At 40.7% G+C, this 20380-nt stretch overlaps 1 protein-coding gene across 1 annotated transcript; it reads right to left on the bottom strand.

Annotated features, from left to right (window-relative positions):
• Positions 1-481: 481 nt before the first annotated feature.
• Positions 482-2787, bottom strand: tbxta (T-box transcription factor Ta). Its single transcript, XM_068332958.1, has 8 exons — positions 2603-2787; positions 2133-2397; positions 1700-1834; positions 1536-1597; positions 1395-1456; positions 1034-1207; positions 830-953; positions 482-740 (listed from the first exon to the last, which is right to left on the bottom strand). Exons 1-8 carry the CDS (start codon positions 2785-2787, stop codon positions 482-484), a joined length of 1266 nt encoding a protein of 421 aa, XP_068189059.1.
• Between the last annotated feature and the right edge of the window lie 17593 nt (positions 2788-20380).

The following is a 20380-nucleotide window of genomic DNA, read 5'->3' as shown; positions in this document are numbered from 1 at the left end:
CAATCTTTGAACTTTTATTGCAATCAGAAAAGGCACATTAATATGGAAAACACTGGACGTTAATTTATTCTATTTACACACATATACACATTTATGTTAGCAGAACCTTTTCTTCATTTTATATATTTTTAAAAATCAATCAAAGATTGTTGAGTGTGGATTGTATCAAAGGAGTGTAATAAAAATTTTATTAATGTGGAATAAGCAAGTTGAAAATAACTAAGAGCAAGAGTTCTGACCATGCAGCTTTATTAAGACTTAATAAAGTCTTATTTGGTCTTTGAATGCCAACTTCAGTACAACTCCAGCCTCACTGAACATCTTTTTTTTTAAGTAGAGACTCAAGAATTAAAGAGTTTTTACAAACAGGAGCCAAGACAGATCCATACAGGTACTCCTTGTCTTCATCGTGATCGTTTTATTCAAGCGTTTAGTCCTGCTTCTGAAGCCCTCGGTGTCAGAAACATTCTTAAGACACTGCTCAGTAGCTCTGTGCCACTGGCGCCCAGGAAGCGGTCAGCCTGGCGATGGAGCTCTCAAACTGGGCATCGCCAACACTCACTTCACTCAGACTGGGGTCATACATGGAGGAGGGCGTGGAGACAGGCAGCGAGGAGGTGAGGCCCGTGTAGGAGGAGCCCCTCAGGAACTGGGAAGTCAGCCCCCCAGATATGGAACCTGATGCTGACCCTGAAGGGGTCAGGGTGGTGCCGGCTACTGACCATAGGCTGGGGTACTGACTGTGGACGAGGGTCAAAAGGTTTTTTTATGATCAACAATTGCCTCTTCAGAAATAAATAAACAAAAATGGAAGGTGATAAATATTTACCTAGAATTTGTGGTGGAGTTGGTGGTGTGGGACAGGGTGCCCATGCCTGTGGAATTTGGGATCTGCAGAGCAGACCAGCTGTCATGAGTGGGCAGAGTCCCTGAAGTATTGTCCATGTAGTTGTCTGGAAAAAAAAGAAGAAGTAACAGTTTAATGTTAATCCATAAAAAGTAGATGCAAATATTAAGTCTGTATGGCTCTCACTAGTGCTGGAGGTGCGGTGTGGGTAGTGACTGGGATATGGGGCCGCTCTGTGGCTCCTCAGGCTGGAGTAGCGCTCACAGTAGGAGCCAGAGGAGTGGCCTGCTGACCCGCTGAACTGAGGAGGGCTGTTGCTTGGGCAGATAGGACTCTGTCCTGGGATGAACCAACCCCCAACTGGTAAACGTAACCCAAAAAAAAAGTAACATATCACAAATATTACGTTATCAGTGTTAGTTGTGCTGTAATTATAATAATTAAAGATTTATCTTTGTCTGGAGCAACAGAAAATGATTAAATGCAGCTAAGGGCCTTCTATCATCTCATGAAAATTATGACTGGAGCAGAAATGGATTTAACTTACGCTGAGAGTAGCCAGACTGTTGGCTGTCTGCGTTGTGATCAGGGACTTCTTTATGGTCACTCCTGCTGTCAAACACTGTGTTTAGATCTTGTGCTATCAGGAGGCCATTTTTATCATTTAAGAGAACACCTGAGGTTATACCTTTCTTTGGCATCCAAGAAGGCTTTAGCAAAGGGGTTGTGCTTTATCTTCAGAGCGGTAATCTGTGAGGAGGATGTGGCAGTTGTTAGTTTCTCTGCTGATATTTACTACAAACATTCAAACGGGGCTTCTTGTGCAGCAAACAAAGGAACTGAACAACCAACCTCCTCATTCTGGTATGCAGTGACAGCAATGAATTGGGTTTCAGGGAAAGACTGGCTGCTGATCATCTTCTGGATGCCTCCAACCTTCACAATGTGTATTCGTGGCTCGTATTTGTGGAGAGAATTCAGCATAATCTAAAAGTAAATAAATAAAAAAAGATTCCAACTCTTGATAATAACCATCATTTTAATAAAAACAGGCCATTTCAGTCTGATATTTTCATAAAATTTCTAGAGAAATAAAAACCACTGGTGTATAATTAGTTTGAAACAGATGATTTTTATGTTGACTCTTTTTAAGTGTAAATGATGTGTCCGTTTCATATTCCAGTGAAGACATAAGTATCTCATGTTAATTTATTTGTTTAAAAACAGCTACCAATGCTACAGGTGATATAGTATCAGAGCATTTCATACGTAACGACCTCCTCACCTGACCACCCCCGTTGAGTTTATTGGAGAGTTTCACTTTGCTGAAGGAGACGGGCGCCTTCATCCAGTGCGCTCCGAAGTTGGGGGAGTCCGGGTGGATGTAGACGCAGCTGGGGCTCTGGGGCTCCGGTTTGCCGCCGGGAACCCACTCCCCGTTGACATATTTCCACCGGTTGTTGTCTGCCGCCACGAAATCCAGCAGCACCGAGTACATGGCGTTTGGGTCCAGGCCGGTGACGCTGGCCCTCAGAACGGGAAACATCCTCCTGTGGAGGGGGGGGGGGGTCAAGGACGGCGGATTGTTGGAAAGGGAATTTTGCCAAGAAATATTATTTTGTTCGTTAATGTATGCCCGCATAAACCCATGTAGACAGAAATGCTCTTTATCTTTTAAAACTAATAAACTTTTTTTGTTTGACGCCAGGGCTCCCGTGCGTAAAATCATGCGTAAAATCTGCCGCTCACACCTACCTTCCAGTTTTGGTGACAATCATCTCGTTGGTTAACTCTTTGAACTTGGTCCACAATTCTGCATCATCCAGTGTCAGTTTAATATCCCTCTCGGACGCGTCTCCCTTCTCGCTTCCCTTCTGAAACTCGTTTTCCACGGCGCTGAGGAGATGCTCCAGTCGCTGGTCAGAGTTAGAAGAAGTCATATTTCCAAGACGTGTTGGGAAAAGTGAAACGAAATCTTTTTTTTTTGAAGTTCGCTGGCTCACAGACCCTAAGACACGAAGGAGAATAGGCCCGAATCGACACTAGATCGCAAACCCCGAGGCCTCATTATTTAAGGGCCCAAGGGACCCCATGGGGATGCAGGGCGTGGTTTGTGCGCACACATCGCTTAACAAACGCCACCCATGCGCCAGGACGGATCCTCGCTTTACACTTGCTTATTACTCAGACTTATAAGTGTGCTGATAATATTCAATTTTGGCTTTTTATTGTCTTTTAAATTGAAATTCATCCAAACAAAATTGACAAAAAAAATTATAAATATTAAAAGAGAAGATTTGCTGTCGGGAATAGTATTCCTTATAAGTAGGACTTGAGTTTGAAGCCAGAAGATTGTTAAATTTATGACAGCAGATTCCCTTCATATTCACATCTGTGCATTCACACAAAGAAAGGGAAGCGAGAGAAGAGCCGTGCCTTTGAACTCAGTTGTGTATTTGCAAGTAGTGCTAATCTTTTGTTGTCCACATGGGAGAGGGCTTGTGTTTACTGAGTATGGGCCATTAGGGAAGACCCTCTGTTCCCCTTGTGCCAAAGTGTGGACAACCCACAAGTGATGCCTGGATTTGCATAATGGGCCTGCGTGACTCCATCCGAGACTCTAATATTAAATATTTCAGCCAGATAGAGGCTAAGTGCTCAACGCCGAGTGTTTATATTATTCCAAGTGAAACATTAAGATGTATATTGTGTATATTGTGTCCTTAAGCACAGAGTTAACCCTTTCCTCCTGATCCTGTCTGATGATTCAAATCCCCCATGTGTCGAAAGAAATGAATAACTTATCACTGAGAACAGATTAACATCCTGCTCTGAAAGTAAGGAGTCTCTGGATTCGGTTTCAAATTCAGAACGAAGTGGATGAGATCAACACAAAATTTTAAACAATATTATATCACTTATTTTTGATATAATTTATATATATATATATATATATATATATATATATATATATATATATATATATATATATATATATATATATATATATATACATGTGTACATGTGTACATTTCAGATTTTTTTTTCTAACCTTGTCATAAAAGGTTATTCAAATAATTCAGTGGGTTTTTAGATGAGGACCATCAATCCTTCGGATTATCTGGGTAAATTAGACAGGTAACGCTGACTGTTTTTACGGAGTATTGTTGTTTTGTTTCTGGACTATACTTGTGAATTCTGCCTCCTTTGCCGGCTGATGTGTTTTAATCCTGAGCTGCAGCCACCTGACTGCAGTCGTCATCACAATGCTCACATTGTCCCACTGACGTGTTTCAGATCTTCTTTCCTCCTGTCACCTCTGATTCCGCTGCCTGTGATGTACTTGAAATAGAGTGAGGGCTGTGGAGCGTGACTCCACTTTACTACACCACTTCCTCCTGCTCTACAGAGGCCATAAATGTAAAGAGTTTCCCTCACACCGTTCCATCACATATCATTCAGCGGCCTCTTCCTTTTCCTTCTTGCTGTGTTGTTTTTGTTTTCTTTCATTTTTGAGACAGAGATTATTGAAAAGCGGCTGTAGACTGGGTCTGTAGCTTCTGTCCAGTCCCACTGAAGGCGTCTGTGGCTGCAACCACAAAAAGCTATCTTGGCTGAACTTGTGTGAGAGTTGTCAGGTGAATTATTAAAGCACAAAACATCGGTTTGACTGACGGGCCAAAGTGAGGAGCAGCGGGTCCCAAACGGTGAGCGAATGTCTGCTCTGTGATATGAAGTTTACCTGAGAAGCCACCGGAGGTTTCCCACAGCGCTTCTCCTCATACTCTTGTCGCTGCCGCTTGGTGAGCTGAGGGTTAACCGATGCAGGCCCGGCTCTGGCATCAGCACACACTCACCTAGGTGAGAAATATTGCAGAGGTCTGGTGCTTCACAAAGGGACAGTTATAACGATGCATATTTTCCAGAGGACTTCGCTGGCCTAAATGAGTAAACACAAGGAAGGTGGATGAGTCAGGCTTGGGAATAAAACACACACACACACACACATTATGAAAGTTTATGTCAAGCCCCTGCTTTCCAGATAAGAATAAAAACTAAGCCTGAAGATTTAAACATTTAGTAATGAGTTTGATGACAATGTACAAAATAAGGAAGACAAATAATATTTTATTTAAATATCACCTGAGGGATTTATGCACCTTTTAATTACACTGATCTTATGACATTTTGTTATCTTTAAATTATGTCTTGAACATAGGCTAATCCCTTTTACCCCTCAGAAAAAAATGATAAGACTAAAATTGGTTTTCATTTTCTTTTCATTTGTTTCCTAATCTTCTCATTTTATTTTTTTCTTAAATTTTGCAGAGGAAATATTAATAAATAAATAAATTAAAAACATAACTTCAGTAAGGCACTTTGCATTAAATTAAAACAATAATGAATTAGAATAATAGAAAAAATGTCAATGTCAAATTACAGACTTTTTTTTTTAACATCATTTCCTTTTTCAGTTTCAAGTCTTGTGTTTCAAGTCTTGTGCGATCACTACTACAGTTTTGAAGGAGGCACTTTGAATATTTACATAGTATACCTTTTTCTAATCAGTTACAGAATAACGGCACATTGAATATCTCTTCCCCGTAGTTGTAACTGCTTTACACAAATATAAATGAGCCCTTCAGGCCAGGAAGCTGATCTGAAAACAGTTTCACAGCAAAATTAGCCGCCATAAGCTACTGGTTGGACCAGAAAAATAAGGCTGCAGTGGTAGTTGTGCATAAATGAAGTTTTTCGTCAGTAAGAGAAATGTTGTGAAATACTCACATCCCATCACAATTAAAAGGTTTGAATCCACAGTACAACAGTAAAACACTCACATGTAAAAATAAAATGTATATATGCAATAACCGCGGTGCACTGGCGTCGCGCTTGGAGAGTCCTCTGCCTCACGCCCCCAGTCGGCTGGGATAGGCTCCAGCAACTCGAGACCCACGACAGCAGATGAAGCGGGTAACAAGGATATATGAACGAATGGATAGCCACAATAAATGAAATAAAAAAATAACTGCAAGGCGAAGCTTTCCCTGTAATGCAAGGTCGTAAAATATACAAATAAATGACAATTATTAGCATTACTAATATTAATTAATAAACATTGTAAAATATGGGGCTAACAAAAGTGTAATTGGAAATAGTTGAAGTTAAAAAGCTCTACATTTGTAAGACTTCATTAAATGTACTTTTGTTTCAGAGCTGGTCTCAGATCATTTACACACAAATGTTTAAGAGAGACATTTACACTCTGTGACTTTATTGTTTTCAGTGCTGTTTTCGATTTAACATTAATGTGATCATGTAAGGACACACTTAAGGATGACGGTTCCGGATCAGGTCTCTGCTGCAGTGACCATTTGGCTCTAACAGTTCGTGTGAAATTCATCTATATGACTTTTCCATGTCTTTTCTCTTTGTCTCCAACTCTTTTCTCTTTTCATTGTCTGTGTCTTCTTAACTTTACAGTTATCTAAGTTTTGTCTGTGTAGGTTCTCAGTTATCCAGGTTACGGTTATCAAAAGCTGTTTAAATCAGTCCATTGGACTTTAAAAAAGTTTCTTAAAGTCCGGTGGATTGATTTAAACAGCTTCGGATTGTCTATGTTTCATTCCGTTCTATTTTATTTTTATCAATTGTGCATTTGTACTATTTAATTCATATTCCAGTTGTTAATTTATTTGCTATTTAAATCCACACTGAGGCCCGGAGAATGATTCGTTCAAATTATTCAAATGGTCTGAATGACAATCAAGTTGGTCTGAATCTGAAAACCTGAAGAATGAGGAGTTTCTCTCTCTCTCTCTCTCTCTCTCTCTCTCTCTCTCTCTCTCTCTCTCTCTCTCTCTCTCTCTCTCTCTCTCTCTCTCTCTCCCTCACACACACACACACACACACACACACACACCCTCCCTGATGTGGATTGAGTGCCGAGCTTCGTCTGTCACTTTTGCGTTTCCACTTCAAGTTCAGGAAATCTAAACTTTCTTCTTCTAATCACCTGTCCCTTTGAAAGGGATAAAAAGAATTAGTGGGGACAGTAATTGCCCCCCTTGACCCCCTCCGGTCCTCATCTGGATGCCCCACAGTGGACCTTGGGACCTTTGGCATGCTAATGAGGGGAATTTTGGTTTTGACACTACAGAAGTTGACCCAGCGACTTCTGAGGGGGAATCAGGAACAGGCTGGGGTCATCAAATGAACTCATGAAGGTTCCATGGAGACGGCTGTGGGTTTGAACCAAAACATTTTGTGAAGATAAAACTAAAACACAAATACATGTGAAAGCAGTTATACCTAAAATTAAATCCTGAGATGAGTCATGATGTTAAGACTATAGCAAATGTTTTAAAAAATGTCTTCTTTCCAGTAAAAAAGATGAGAGCAATGTCTATTAGCGACCACATGATTAAATTCACTTTCTTATAACAGCAGCTAGTTATATGCAACAAACGCTGCCATGACTGCAGAAAAACTTTAGTGCAGACGTACATGATTGGGTTTGTTTATATATTATTTATTTTAGGAAGAATGAACAATGTATTTATAAATATGTCATATTAGTCTTAAAAACAGATTATGAGCTTGATTTTAGAAAAGGCTTGACTGAATTGAAGTGGCTCGGGTACTCGGGTAACGTGTACCTTTCACTTCATGTCACTAACTCTCACCACTGATGAACCAGACTGAGCTTTTTGATGCAAAACACAGAAGCAAGGTACAGATGGCTACTTAACAATGCTTTTATTTTGAAAATTGTCTGCAGTTACTAAAAAATAATCCAATTTAGATACAACAAGAATACAGAAATTAATTAAGATTAAGACTTTATTCTGTTCCCATATAAAACCCAATGTAAAGTTAGATTAGTAGATTATTTCACTGATCAACATTCAGACGAATGATGAAATATGTTTTATTTGTATTAGAATTTGTCTTGAAAGCAGTTGATATATTAATTTTCATGATTTGCCTTCAATTATTTATCTTAATTATAATGAAATCTTCTTTGAATCTATGACAGCACCTTGACTGTTATATATTTTATTTCGCATGATGTGATCACATCATTGCTCTCTCTCTCTTGTCCTTAAATAAAAAAACATTTGGCGTTCTTCCTCGCTGGTTTGTTTTGCTTGTTTCCTATATTTCCCTCTGTGATTGGTGTTGCCTGATGTAAATATGAGCAGCTGAGGTCAGCAGACACCAGTGTGTGAGAAAACACAGTTAAATCCCCCTGCAGCAGCCCCCAGCTGTGTGCACATGCACCCAAACACACACACACACACACACACACACACACACACACACACACACACACACACACACACACACACACACACACACACACACACACACACACACACACACACACACACACACACAGTGAGATCACACTAACCCCCACTCCTTCAGATGCACTAAGGGATTGACTTTAGTTGTGCTGGGAATCTGTGACAGCAAATATTAGCAGATATTAATCACGACTTTTGGGTGGATCGTCACCACCGAGCCTCGCTGTCTGCTTGGGAAGACTTTTTTTTATTTTTATTGCGTCCTCTGTTTCTGTTGCTCTCCTTCTTCCTCTGTACTGACCTGGGTGGGTGAGTTTTTTAGTGGGAGGGTTGAATGGCTAGGGGGGTAGATCAAAAGGAGTGAGGCCGGTTTCCACTGACAAAACATAAGTGTTAAAGACAGAGGATTAATGATAGGTGCAGCCAGGAACATTATTTACCCAGAGTCAGAGGACGTGTGACTTCAGAGTCATCACCTTCTTCCTCTGGCACCACTTCCTCTCTATAAATGCACAATTAAAATGAGATGCTCACACAACATGCTTTCACCTTCCAAGTGCGTGAACAATGAGCTTTTTGCATCAGATCACTTCCGTGACAGACAGATATTCAGTTTAATTCACAGCTACAGCTACTTTCCAGAAGTGACAAATCAGATGAGATTATTCATCGCATTATCATCATCTATACCAGTGACATGCATTAAATGTCATTTTCTCAGCACTCTGAGCTGCAGAAATTAAATTCCACTCATGATTTTGAGGCCATAACTCCTTCACACCAATCCCTAACCCGTTTTTCTCTCTGTCTGCGTTTCAAACATCGCAGCCATCTTCAGCAACATTTATAGGGTAACACTCATTTCCTGCCGTACTGCAAGGAAGCATCGTTGTCTGCGTGCCCCATCAGGCATCTATACCGCTACGGGTGTCCAGGGGCCCCCAGAGATGCAGCTACAGCGTCTGCCTTCAGAGTCTGGTGGGCAGGCTGGACCGTAGGAAAGAGGATGGGGGGGGACGCTGCACCGTAAACTAGAGGGGAGTAAACAAAGAGGCCGGGCTGATTTTACTGCCTTCCCACGCCAGGCAGCAGCAGCAGCTGACTGGAAAGTGTAACCTGGAATATGCCAGTTACCCCCCACCCCCACCCCCACCCCCACCCCACCAATACCACCAGCAGCAGCAGACAGCCAATCTGAATGCAGGCGCAGCGACCCAGGTGTACAAACAGCAAACAGTGGAACCACTTCAAAGGGTCCCGACAGAAGACAATAGATGCAGCCGTCCTCTTCCTCTCCCCCACGTACATTCAAGTCCTGCCAGGGCTTTTGTCCACATCAGCATCCCCTCAGAGACCCCGGCACGCTGCCCCCTTCTGTCCAGAGTGGGACGAAGAAGAGACATCTTCATCCAGGATCTAGACGTTTAGTCTGGAACATCACTGTGTGAAAAGAAGGCCGCACGTCGGTGAAGTTTTGATTCTGTCCAACGTTTTTATGAATTGGTTTCATCTCAGTCACACTTTCTAATAACATCCTAATCCTGGATCAACTCCTATTACTACTTAGTTAAAATATGGATGCTCATTTTCTTCTATCTACTTTTAACTTGTAAAATATGGCCAGACAACACAGACAGTTCCAGAGATCTAACCGGATTAGCTGCCAAATGTTGCTGTTTGTGTTTGTTTGCTGTAATTACCTTTGGCTGTAGCTATGTTTAGCATTAGCATGAGCTTTTTCCAACCTGGATTGTACTTGTTTTTCTTTTTTTTCCCCAGCTCGACAAATTACTGGGACCAGACACATCCTCCAGGGTTGCAGTTGTTTTGGGCCCCTGTCGTTTTGGGCGACAGAGGCTACAGTCAAAGCTGTTTCTTCAGTCAGGAGTGCAGCCCTTTCACTCAGACCGGCCCAGCTTTATTCCTCTTTGCAGTCTGCAACCACTATGAAGGGGCGATGAGGAGCCACCTGTAAACCTACAGAAGAAGTTAAAAAAAAAAAAACCCTCTATATGAACATACAAATAAAAAAATGAAAGATTTATTCATATATTTGTAGTAGATTTTGGAATGTTCAGAAAATTCTACCCTCAATTTTGCCATATTTTGCTCCTCTCTGGTTCATGGTTGTCATAATTATTAGGTTTTTAGTGCATTCATGTTTTTAGGGTCTTTGTAGTGCATTTTATTATGGGAAATACTGTACATGGTTGTAAAGTAATTTGAGCTGCATTTCACACATCAATGTATACCAAACGTCTGGACCCATATCCAATGTGGCAATAGCAACAACTGGTGAGAAATCAGCCAAGTTTGCATTACTTGTTCAATATTTTTAAGAAATTAGTTTTGTATTGTTCACGTGATTTGAAATCAGTAGATGTATACATGTATTTAAAAAAGAGGTCACAAACAAGGACTATGGAGGGTGGTGAGTTTGTTGTCTTACTCGGTTTAAATATACTTTAAATATTTAAGTATACTTTAAATATACTTTGACATTTTTATAACCTATATGACACTACCATTATATCATTCATCAATGTGTTTAATCGCAAATCCTCAAGGTTTTGGTCTTGTTTATTTGAGGTTTAGGGTCTGGATCCAAAATTTCTTCTTCCCTTAATTTAACATGACTTTTATCTTCTATTTTGCAGTTCATTTTGAAAATAGATTTTTGCTTGTCCCTCATAATTGAAAAGCACATACAGGTTTGTCTCCAGACTCTGAAAAGTGTAATACCAAGTTTTACCAGAAATTCAATTTAATTTTTGTAATCATTTTTTACAGAAACGCTCTGGCTTTAGTCTTTCATTTTATTTCCTATCACTACTTCTGTCTGTTACCTGAGAATCCCTCCCAGCTGTCATTGTTCTGACCTGACAGATGTGTTTTAGATGGAAATGATATCAGAAGTTATCAGCTTGTTGTTATTATTAGAATTTTTCTGTGATCATTATAAAAAAAGCAACTTTGCAGCTGAAGGAAAAATCTATATCTCATATCTGCTTCACTGTCCCATCCAGCTACAACTCCACAGTAAGCAATGAATTTGGAATTAGTTTACTAACGCTGGGATTACTTGCACAAGCAATTTGGCATCAGTCATGAGAAATGCAGGCGCACGTCATCACTCATCCCTGCATAAGAATGACAACTCACATTTCTGAACAGCAGCCTGAAGGCCTGCGCTGTTAGATGTGAGCTGGCCTGGGAAAAGCCTATCTGGACTCGACAGACAGCGGCAGCCTCCAGCTTTGATGGGGAAGCCTCTTTGTAGTTGGCCTGGAGATGGCTTGTTAGTCAGTAAAAGTGAGGGCTAAATAGCTCCGTAACAGGAAGCAGTTTACACGGTGACGCTCAACCTGCCTGTGGTCCTCTATTGTCCTGAGCCCATGTCCCACTTCATTACCATTTCCATAAGAAAGGAACAGTAATTGCCCCTTTTCTTCTGCTGCCCCTTCATCTTGGAGTGTCTCCTCTTTTTCTTTACCCCCCCCTCCTTCAATCTTTCTTTACCTGAGAATTTCAAATAATTAAGTTTAATAATACGTCATCTGATGCCCAATTTTGGATCGCATACTACCTAGATATTTGTTTTCGTATCCATGTTTTGTTTTCGTATCAATCTTCATGGCAAAATAAATAAATAATCATACCTATGTACCTACAATGTTTTTAGGATCCTGCTGCCATCCAATAGGTTCAATGCATCAGAGCTGAATCACAGTCCTGTAAGTGTCCTGACCTTTGCCCTGACCTCATATGATGGATGCAAATGCTTGAGCTCAGCATAGATAATCTCCCTGTGTTAAAGCTAATACAAAAAGAAAAAAGAAAAAATGCAATAAATGAAGATATGTCAGTAGTTAAATGAAGAAGACTAAACCTTGGCTGGCTTTAACTACATGCTATCCATGATCCAGGTCATCAATTAAGTCATCGGCTGTCATCAGTTGGTCACATCTCTCCAATGGCTCAGTGACATACCTCCATTCTATGATTTTGCTGCTCTCTTTTAAAGTACAGTATTAACGTCATGCAACTAACTGAAAATGTGTCGTAAAATTATTTATTTTTCTATTATTTCATTATTTTCTGTTTATTTCTATTTCAGTAAGTATAGTGTTTTTTAAATACCCTGCACTATTGTCTTGGGGGGTTTTTTTTTATGGATTGTGAGTTTACTGGAATGCACACAGGACCCAGACTCTGGAGGGCTGTGATCCGCCTTGACCTGCTGGTTGGGAAAAAGAAACTGAGGATAGAGACAGGTCACCACAGAATATATTGAACAGATATTACATGCGAATAGAAATAGCCCTACTGTGTCTAACATCATCAAAGAAATGTGAAACCTATAGTTTATTTTTCTCCTTTCGGCTTTTCCCTTCAGGGGTCGCCTCAGTGAATCAGTTGCCTCCATCTAACCCTGACTTTTGCATCCTGTTCTCTCACACCAACTACCTTCATGTCCTCTTTCACTACATCCATAAACCTCCTCTTTGGTCTTCCTCTAGGCCTCCTGCCTGGCAGTTCAAAACTCAGCATCCTTCTACCAATATATTCACTATCTCTCCTCTGGACATGTCCAAACCATCTCGGTCTGGCCTCTCTGACTTTATCTCCAAAACCTCAAACATGTGCTGTCCCTCTGATGTACTCATTCCTGATCCTATCCTTCCTGGTCACTCCCAAGAGAACCTCAGCATCTTCATCTCTGCTACCTCCAGCTCTGCCCCCTGTGTTTTCCTCAGTGACACTGTCTCTAGACCAAACAACATCGCTGGTCTCACCACAGTTTTGTACACCTTTCCTTTCATTTTAGCTGAAACTCTTCTATCACACATCACACCTGATACTTTCCTCCACCCGTTCCATCCTGCCTGTACACGCTTCTTCACCTCTTTTCCAGACTCTCCATTGCTCTGGACTGTTGACCCTAAGTACTTAAAATCCTCCACCTTCTTGATCTCTTCTCCCTGTAACCTCACTCTTCCACTTGGGTCCCCCTCATTCACACACATGTACTCTGTCTTACTGCGGCTAACCTTCATTCCTGTCCTTTCCAGGACAAACCTCCACCTCTCTAGCTTCTCCTCCACCTGTTCCCTGCTCTCACTACAGATCACAACGTCATCTGCAAACATCATAGTCCATTCCTGTGTAATATATACAATTTCCTCCGGGATTAATAACGTATGTATGTATGTATGTATGTATGTATGTATGTATGTATGTATGTATGTATGTATGTATGTATGTATGTATGTATGTATGTATCTATCTATCTATCTATCTATCTATCTATCTATCTATCTATCTATCTATCTATCTATCTATCTATCTATCTATCTATCTATCTATCTATCTATCTATCTATCTATCTATCTATCTATCTATCTATCTATCTATCTATCTATCTAACCTCGTCTGTCAGCCTGTCCATCACCATAACGAACAAGAAGGGGCTCAGAGCTGATCCCTGATGCAGTCCCACCTCCACCTTGAACTCCTCTGTTTCACCTACAGCACACCTCACCACTGTCTTACAGTCTTCATACATGTCCTGCACTGCTCTAACATACTTCTCTGCCACTCCAGACTTCCTCATACAATATCACAGTTCCTCTCTGGGCACCCTGTCATAAGCTCATCAGCTTTATTCCTCTGTAGTTGCCACAACTCTGCACATCTCCCTTGTTCTTAAAAATGGGCTCCAGTACACTTCTCCTCCACTCCTCAGGCATCTTCTCACTATCTAAAATCCTGTTGAACAACCCAGTCACAAACTCTACTGCCACCTCTCCTAGACACTTACATATCTCCACTGGTATATCATCCGGACCGGGTGCCTTTCCACTCTTCATCCTCTTCAATGCCCTCCTCACTTCATCCTGACTAATCTTTGCTACTTCCTGGTCCACAATAGCCACCTCCTCTAGCCTTTGTTTTCTCTCATTTTCCTTGTTCATCAACTCTTCAAGCACTCTTTCCATCTTCCCATCACACTACTGGAACCTGTCAATACACTTCCATCCCTATCCCTAATCACCCTAACCTGCTGCACGTCCTTCCCATCTCTGTTTCTCTGTCTTGCCAGCCTGTATAGATCAGTCTCTCCCTCCTTACTGTCCAACCTAGCATACAAGTCATCATAAGCCCCTTGTTTGGCCTTTGCTACCTCTACCTTCACCTTACGCTGCATCTCCCTGTACTGCTGTCTACTCTCCTCAGTCCTCTCAGTGTCCCACTTCTTCTTAGCTAACCTCTTTGTCTGTATACACTCCTGTACCTCCTCATTCCATCACCAAGTCTCCTTACCTACTTCCCATCCAGAGGACACACTAAGTACTCTCCTACCTGTCTCACTGATCACATTAGCTGTAGTTGTCCAGTCATCTGGAAGCATCTCCTGACCACCCAGAGCCTGTCTTAACTCCTTCCTAAAAGTCATGCAACACTCTTCCTTTTGCAGCTTCCACCATTTCATCCTCTGCTCTGCCTTTGCCCTCTTCATCTTCCTCACCACCAGAGTCATCCTACACACCACCATCCTATGCTGTTTGGCTACATTCTCACCTACCACTACTTTGCAGTCACTGATCTCCTTCAGGTTACACAGTCTACACAAGATGTAGTCTACCTGTGTGCTCCTACCTCCACTCTTATAGGTCACCCTATGTTCCGGCTTCTTCTGGAAGAAAGTATTTACTGTTGCAGTTTCCATCCTTTTGCAAAGTCAACTACCATCTGTCCTTCTGCATTCCTGTCCTGGATACCAAACCTGCCCATCACCTCCTCATCACCTCTGTTTCCTGCACCAACATGTCCATTAAAGTCTGAACCAATGACAACTTTCTCACTTCTAGGTATGCTCTGTATTACTTCATCAAAGTCCCACCAGAATGTTTCCTTCTCCTCCAGCTCACATCCTACCTGTGGAGCATACCCACTAACAACATTCAACATCACACCTTCAATTTCTAGCTTCACATCACTCTATCTGACATTCTTTTTACCTCCAGGACATTCCTAACAAACTCCTCCTTCAAAATAACTCCTCCTCCATTTGTGTTCCTATCTACACCATGATAGAACAACTTGAATCCTTCTCCTAAATTTCTAGTCTTGCTACATTTCTACCTGGTCTCCTCAATATACAGTATGTCTACCTTCCTCCTCTGTATCATGTCAACCAACTCGCTAGCTTTTCCTGTCATAGTTCCAACATTCAACATCCCTACTCTCAGTTCTATACTCTTGGCGTTCCTCTTCTCTCTCTTCCTACGAAAACATTTCCCTCCTCTCCTTCGAGCAACAGTAGTCCAATTTCCACCGGCCCCCCAGTGAACAGCACAGATGGCGGTCGTTGTTAACCGAAGCCTCAACCGATTTGGTATGGAGGTCATAGATTTGATTCCCATGTTTGATTTGGCAAAAGTTTTACGTCAGATGCCCTCCCTGACACAACTCTCTGTATTTATCTGGGCTTGGGACCGGCACAATAAGACAATGGCTTATGCCCTTTTGTGGCTACATTGTGAAACCTATAGTTTAGGATTCATTATTTGTCTATATGACTTTGCGGCCCAGTAAAGAATATAAATGATATTTTTCTTTACGTCTGTCTGTGACATAGAGTAAAATTTGTGAGATAGCTTTCCATTTTATGAGAGGTGATTTTTGATTTTGAGAATTCAGTTCCCATCTGCACAAAACACACAAATTGCACTGTGCATTTTTATTTGTCTGATTTATTATAATCTGTCTCCATTTGAAAGGAAACTGGATCTTTGCAGCCAATACATACTTAGAATGGAATAGACTCAAGTAAAATACAGGAAATAGGGTTTGGAAAATTATTAAATTGAAAGCCAAACCTGAATTATTAATAACAGATAAGATACATGTGAAAGTAGATTATTTTGAGAAGAATACATGGAAAAAAAACACTAGAGCACAGTGGATACACACACACACACACACACACACACACACACACACACACACACACACACACACACACACACACACACACACACACACACACACACACACACACACACACACACACACACACACACACACCTTATCTACCTCACTTTGAACTTCCAGAGTGACAACAGGATGAGTCTATGCGGAGAGAAGGATCAGCAGCCTCACCACGTCAGTAATCCTATCAGCAGGAGCGTGGATACGTTCAAACAACTAAAGCCAAGCAACTAAAGCCAAACATGTTGTGTCACACAGGGTTCCTCCTGATCCTCTGCAGCCAAGACCGCCCCAACTATAAATCTGCATGGATCGAAATGAATTTGGGTTACTTAGGAGGTTCCGCCAGCCTGATAACAACAAATCTCAGGCAGAAACACTCATGTCTCCGTAGTTTCCTGAGGCCCTCCATGGGAAGCTGCAGGTAACACTGCTGTCAAGGGAAGGGGAAGGCCAGCGGACCCCCTCGGTGAGTCGAGCTGTTTTAATCATAGCCCCATGTGGACCCTGACAAAAGAGGCAGGTCAGAATCACCGTCTGCTCTTTTGTTGTTGGGGGAGCCACCGAGGCTGGGGGGAGGCTTTGGGGTTCAGTCTCTGCTCCCTTCCACAGCAGGCCTCCTGTTTATTTGCTTTGGAGATTGTTTTATCCCAGGTGACAGTAAAGGTAGCAGCTTCCCGGGATGATATATTGCACTGTAATCATTTTTACCAGTCAGCTTGAGACGGTTGTCAAAAGAAACACTGGGAGAAACACACACACACACACACACACACACACACACACACACACACACACACACACACACACACACACACACACACACACACACACACACACACACACACACACACACACACACACACACACACACAAACTATTCATGCTCCACAGCTGTTAACGAGCTTCATTCCATTACATACAACAGAAAGATTACAGTTATAATTATACATGAAGATCACAGTTGTAGTTCAGTGATCTGTACATAATTGAGCAAGCTACTAATAGCATTTATAAGTAATTTATATTCAGATATAATTCACGTTTTGCGTCAGTATTCCGGCTGTATATATTATGTTGACAGGAACCCCAGATGTTTACTTTATTGTCTCTTATTGTTATGTATTAGTTTATTTATTTATTGATATATTGTCTTGTTTTGTTCTTAGTGATCTAAAAACAGCAAAAGAAGCTCCTGCAGCCAGTGACTACTAGTACATGTCTCTACTGAAAATATAGAAGGACAGGGGACTAAATATATAAATATACAGTATATAAATATAGTTAACATCTTTTCATGGTGTTGAATGATTGGTACAGATCAAATTATATACATATAATTGATGGGGGGCATTCGGGATATTAAAACCCATCCTTAAATTTTCTCTTGGAGCTAGTTCAGTGATCAATGAGCACATGACAAGATAAGGGGTAACATTTTCACTCAATTAGAAATTGTTCATTCATTCATTTTCTCTAACTGCTTCATTTGCCTGCGCGGGTCACAGAAATGAGAAATTAGCTAAAAACATAAGAGTTTTATGTGTCTTTTATTTCTAAGGTTAATTAGAAGTAATTTCATATTAAACTCATGAAGAAACTAATAAAATAATCTTGGAAATAAATTATTAAGATGAGTTATGCGAATAATTCCACTGAAGAGGTATAAAGGGCTTGTTTCAAAATGCAACAATTAACTCTTTTAGGTGATTTTGTACTAGTAAAACATAATTATGAATATTACATTCCACCTATCTTCCTACACATTAGTCTTTAATAGAAGAGATCAGTCTATAATTAAACATAAAATGACTCAGCAGCTCTAAGACTTTAGAAACATTTGAAAAGTTATTCATACCTTCAGTTTTCAGTCTCTGAGGAACAACGTATGGCGTAAAACCTTTCTCGTATGGGTACACTTTTTAAGGCGTATTTGTACACCTCTAGAATGTCGACAAGCATCAGACTTACTGCTCATTCTCCAAGTTACATGGTCTCAATTTATGATTCTTTTCAGATGTTTTGTTTCAATTTCCCAACCAGTCCTCATCTACTTTAGTTGTGTAGGACACCGCTTCACAAATGTCTAGTGGACTAATGAATGACTGTATTTTCATTTTCTTAGTTTCTTCTGAGGGGTACGGTGGCGCAGTGGGCGTTACTGTTGCCTCTAAGCAAGAAGGTTCCAGGTTTGATTATTTTTTGAGGGGAGTTTGTATGTTCTCTCCGTTGCTGTGTGGGTTGGATAATGTCTTCTGTCTATGTTTTGTCTTTTCTTGCATATCCTTAAATTGTTAAATTAAAGAGGTCATATCTGTATGACATAAAAATGAAACATGCAAATTCATAGATTTGAATTCAAAAAACACATTTTAACTGCATGTGAGAATTTCAAAACACCCAAGAGGGAAAACTGAAAAGTATATGTGGCAGCGACTAACAGCATCAGGACAAGATTAATGGCAGCATTCAGATACACTACCTAATTAAAATTGATCACAAAAGCTGTATAAATGAGAAGGTGTTCTATCCTGACTCAACTGTTTTTTTGAAGAGACACAACTGTAGACACTCTTTTGGTGACATTTTCGTTGGTCCTAACAATACCTATATGGCCCCAGGGGAAAACTAAAGAAGAGGAAAGGGGAGGAAAATGTCTGTACAGAGAGAGGGGAACCGAAAAACACTTTTGACATGTGTGCAGAAAATGTACAAAATAATGAAGTGAAATTTGAACAATGGATCTGGTCGTGTTGATTTGGTGCTTGATGGAAAATGATGAATTCTTGCCATTTAGTTGGATAGTTTTTTGACAAGTTTTTAAATAATGCATGGCCACCCTCTGGTGGACGTAGTTGTTACCGCTCCGTTTTCCCAAGCAAAATATGCCTTGAATATCACCATGCATAAAGGTGGACATAATAATCTTCTCTGAATGAGAATCCCAAACAGTGCACAATGACTTTTTTTCAGCGTTCACAAGATTGATGATGAATAAGCTGCAAATCATATAGTGAGACAACAAAAATCCATGTGTCTCCACAATTTTTTCTTTTTCTGGGTCTGCTTTTGTTATCATGAATATTACACTGAGAATCAAATTACAGGCACAGGCTTTGTGAATGATTGATATAATGCAGCAGCATGCTGTAAAGAGTGATTCTGGTATGTTTTATTCATGAGGGGTTAGATAAACAATAAAATCTGCGTGCTGCGGGGTTCTTTGGGTTGGACACCCGCGGAACAAAAAGATTTGTGAGAATAGCAAACACATTAGATTGTTGCATAAGTGTTAGTTCTTAATGTTATCTCTTTAAAAAGTTTAATATTCCCTCATCTGAATGTCATTTGAATTTGAAGCAGCACAGTATCCATCTCTGCACTGAAGAGTTTGAAATCAGAGAGAATTGTTTTTGAGTGCATCTCATCAGACTTTATGGAATTTGTGTAAGTGAGTTTGCATTCATGTCGGACCTCTTTTCCACTCTGAATTTGACACTTTCATTTGTGCCAGTGTCTTTCACTCTTTCCAAACCATGACAAACAGATGCATTAGAGGCCTAATTGCTGGGACAACCAATGAGATGCCTTATGAGTTACCAGGGTTGCCTACTAGAGATGAAAGCCCTGGCCAATTTGCATGGGAGGTAATTGAATCGCCTGCAGTGAGGGAGAGGGGAGACGTGCTTCGCATCACAGCCCAATTGGCTTCTCTTCTCTGAGAGTGTGGCTTGAAAAGCCATTTTCAAACACTGAATGTGAAGGGTTTTCTCTCCCTGAGTCCACTTCTCGCAGTGTTTCCCATCCACTCCTGCATTTCTCTGGGGCCGGTTGATGGCTGGTGAATAGGTTTCGGGGTCTCCTGCAGAATTGACCAATCACTCCCTCATCTGGAAATCCTGAGAACAGTCGTGGAGGAGAGGGTGAGAATTAATAGTGGGAATGTGGATTCTGGTTATTTACAGGTCTCTAAAGCAGAGCTCATAAATGCATTGGGATAGAGATGGGATGCACAGTTATTGAGGTACATCATCAACATGTGCAAATTGAATACACTGATGGGGTGATTATTGAGAAACACAAACATCTACATACTCAAGAATCACTGACAATTATGTCTTGTTAATAGAAAAATATTTAACAAACAAATGCCTAGTGTGTTTTCAGAATTAAATTTATTGACTATTCAACTCAATAAAATACATTTCCTTCAATGTAGCTGCAAGAC

Source organism: Antennarius striatus, chromosome 14 (genome assembly GCF_040054535.1).
Source record: "Antennarius striatus isolate MH-2024 chromosome 14, ASM4005453v1, whole genome shotgun sequence".
NCBI lineage: Eukaryota > Metazoa > Chordata > Actinopteri > Lophiiformes > Antennariidae > Antennarius > Antennarius striatus.
Note: the sequence above shows the minus strand (reverse complement) of the source record. Positions and strands in the feature narration are given on the sequence as shown.

What these genes read in the sequence shown, in the direction of transcription:
- tbxta (XM_068332958.1), bottom strand. Translation starts at nt 2,787, where the DNA reads ATGACTTCTTCTAACTCTGACCAGCGACTGGAGCATCTCCTCAGCGCC. An exon ending in ACACCGCACCTCCAGCACTA is followed by an intron (nt 954 to 1,033) that starts GTGAGAGCCATA and finishes TTTTTTTTCCAG; the next exon opens with ACAACTACATGGACAATACT. An exon ending in AACTCCACCACAAATTCTAG is followed by an intron (nt 741 to 829) that starts GTAAATATTTAT and finishes CCTCGTCCACAG; the next exon opens with TCAGTACCCCAGCCTATGGT.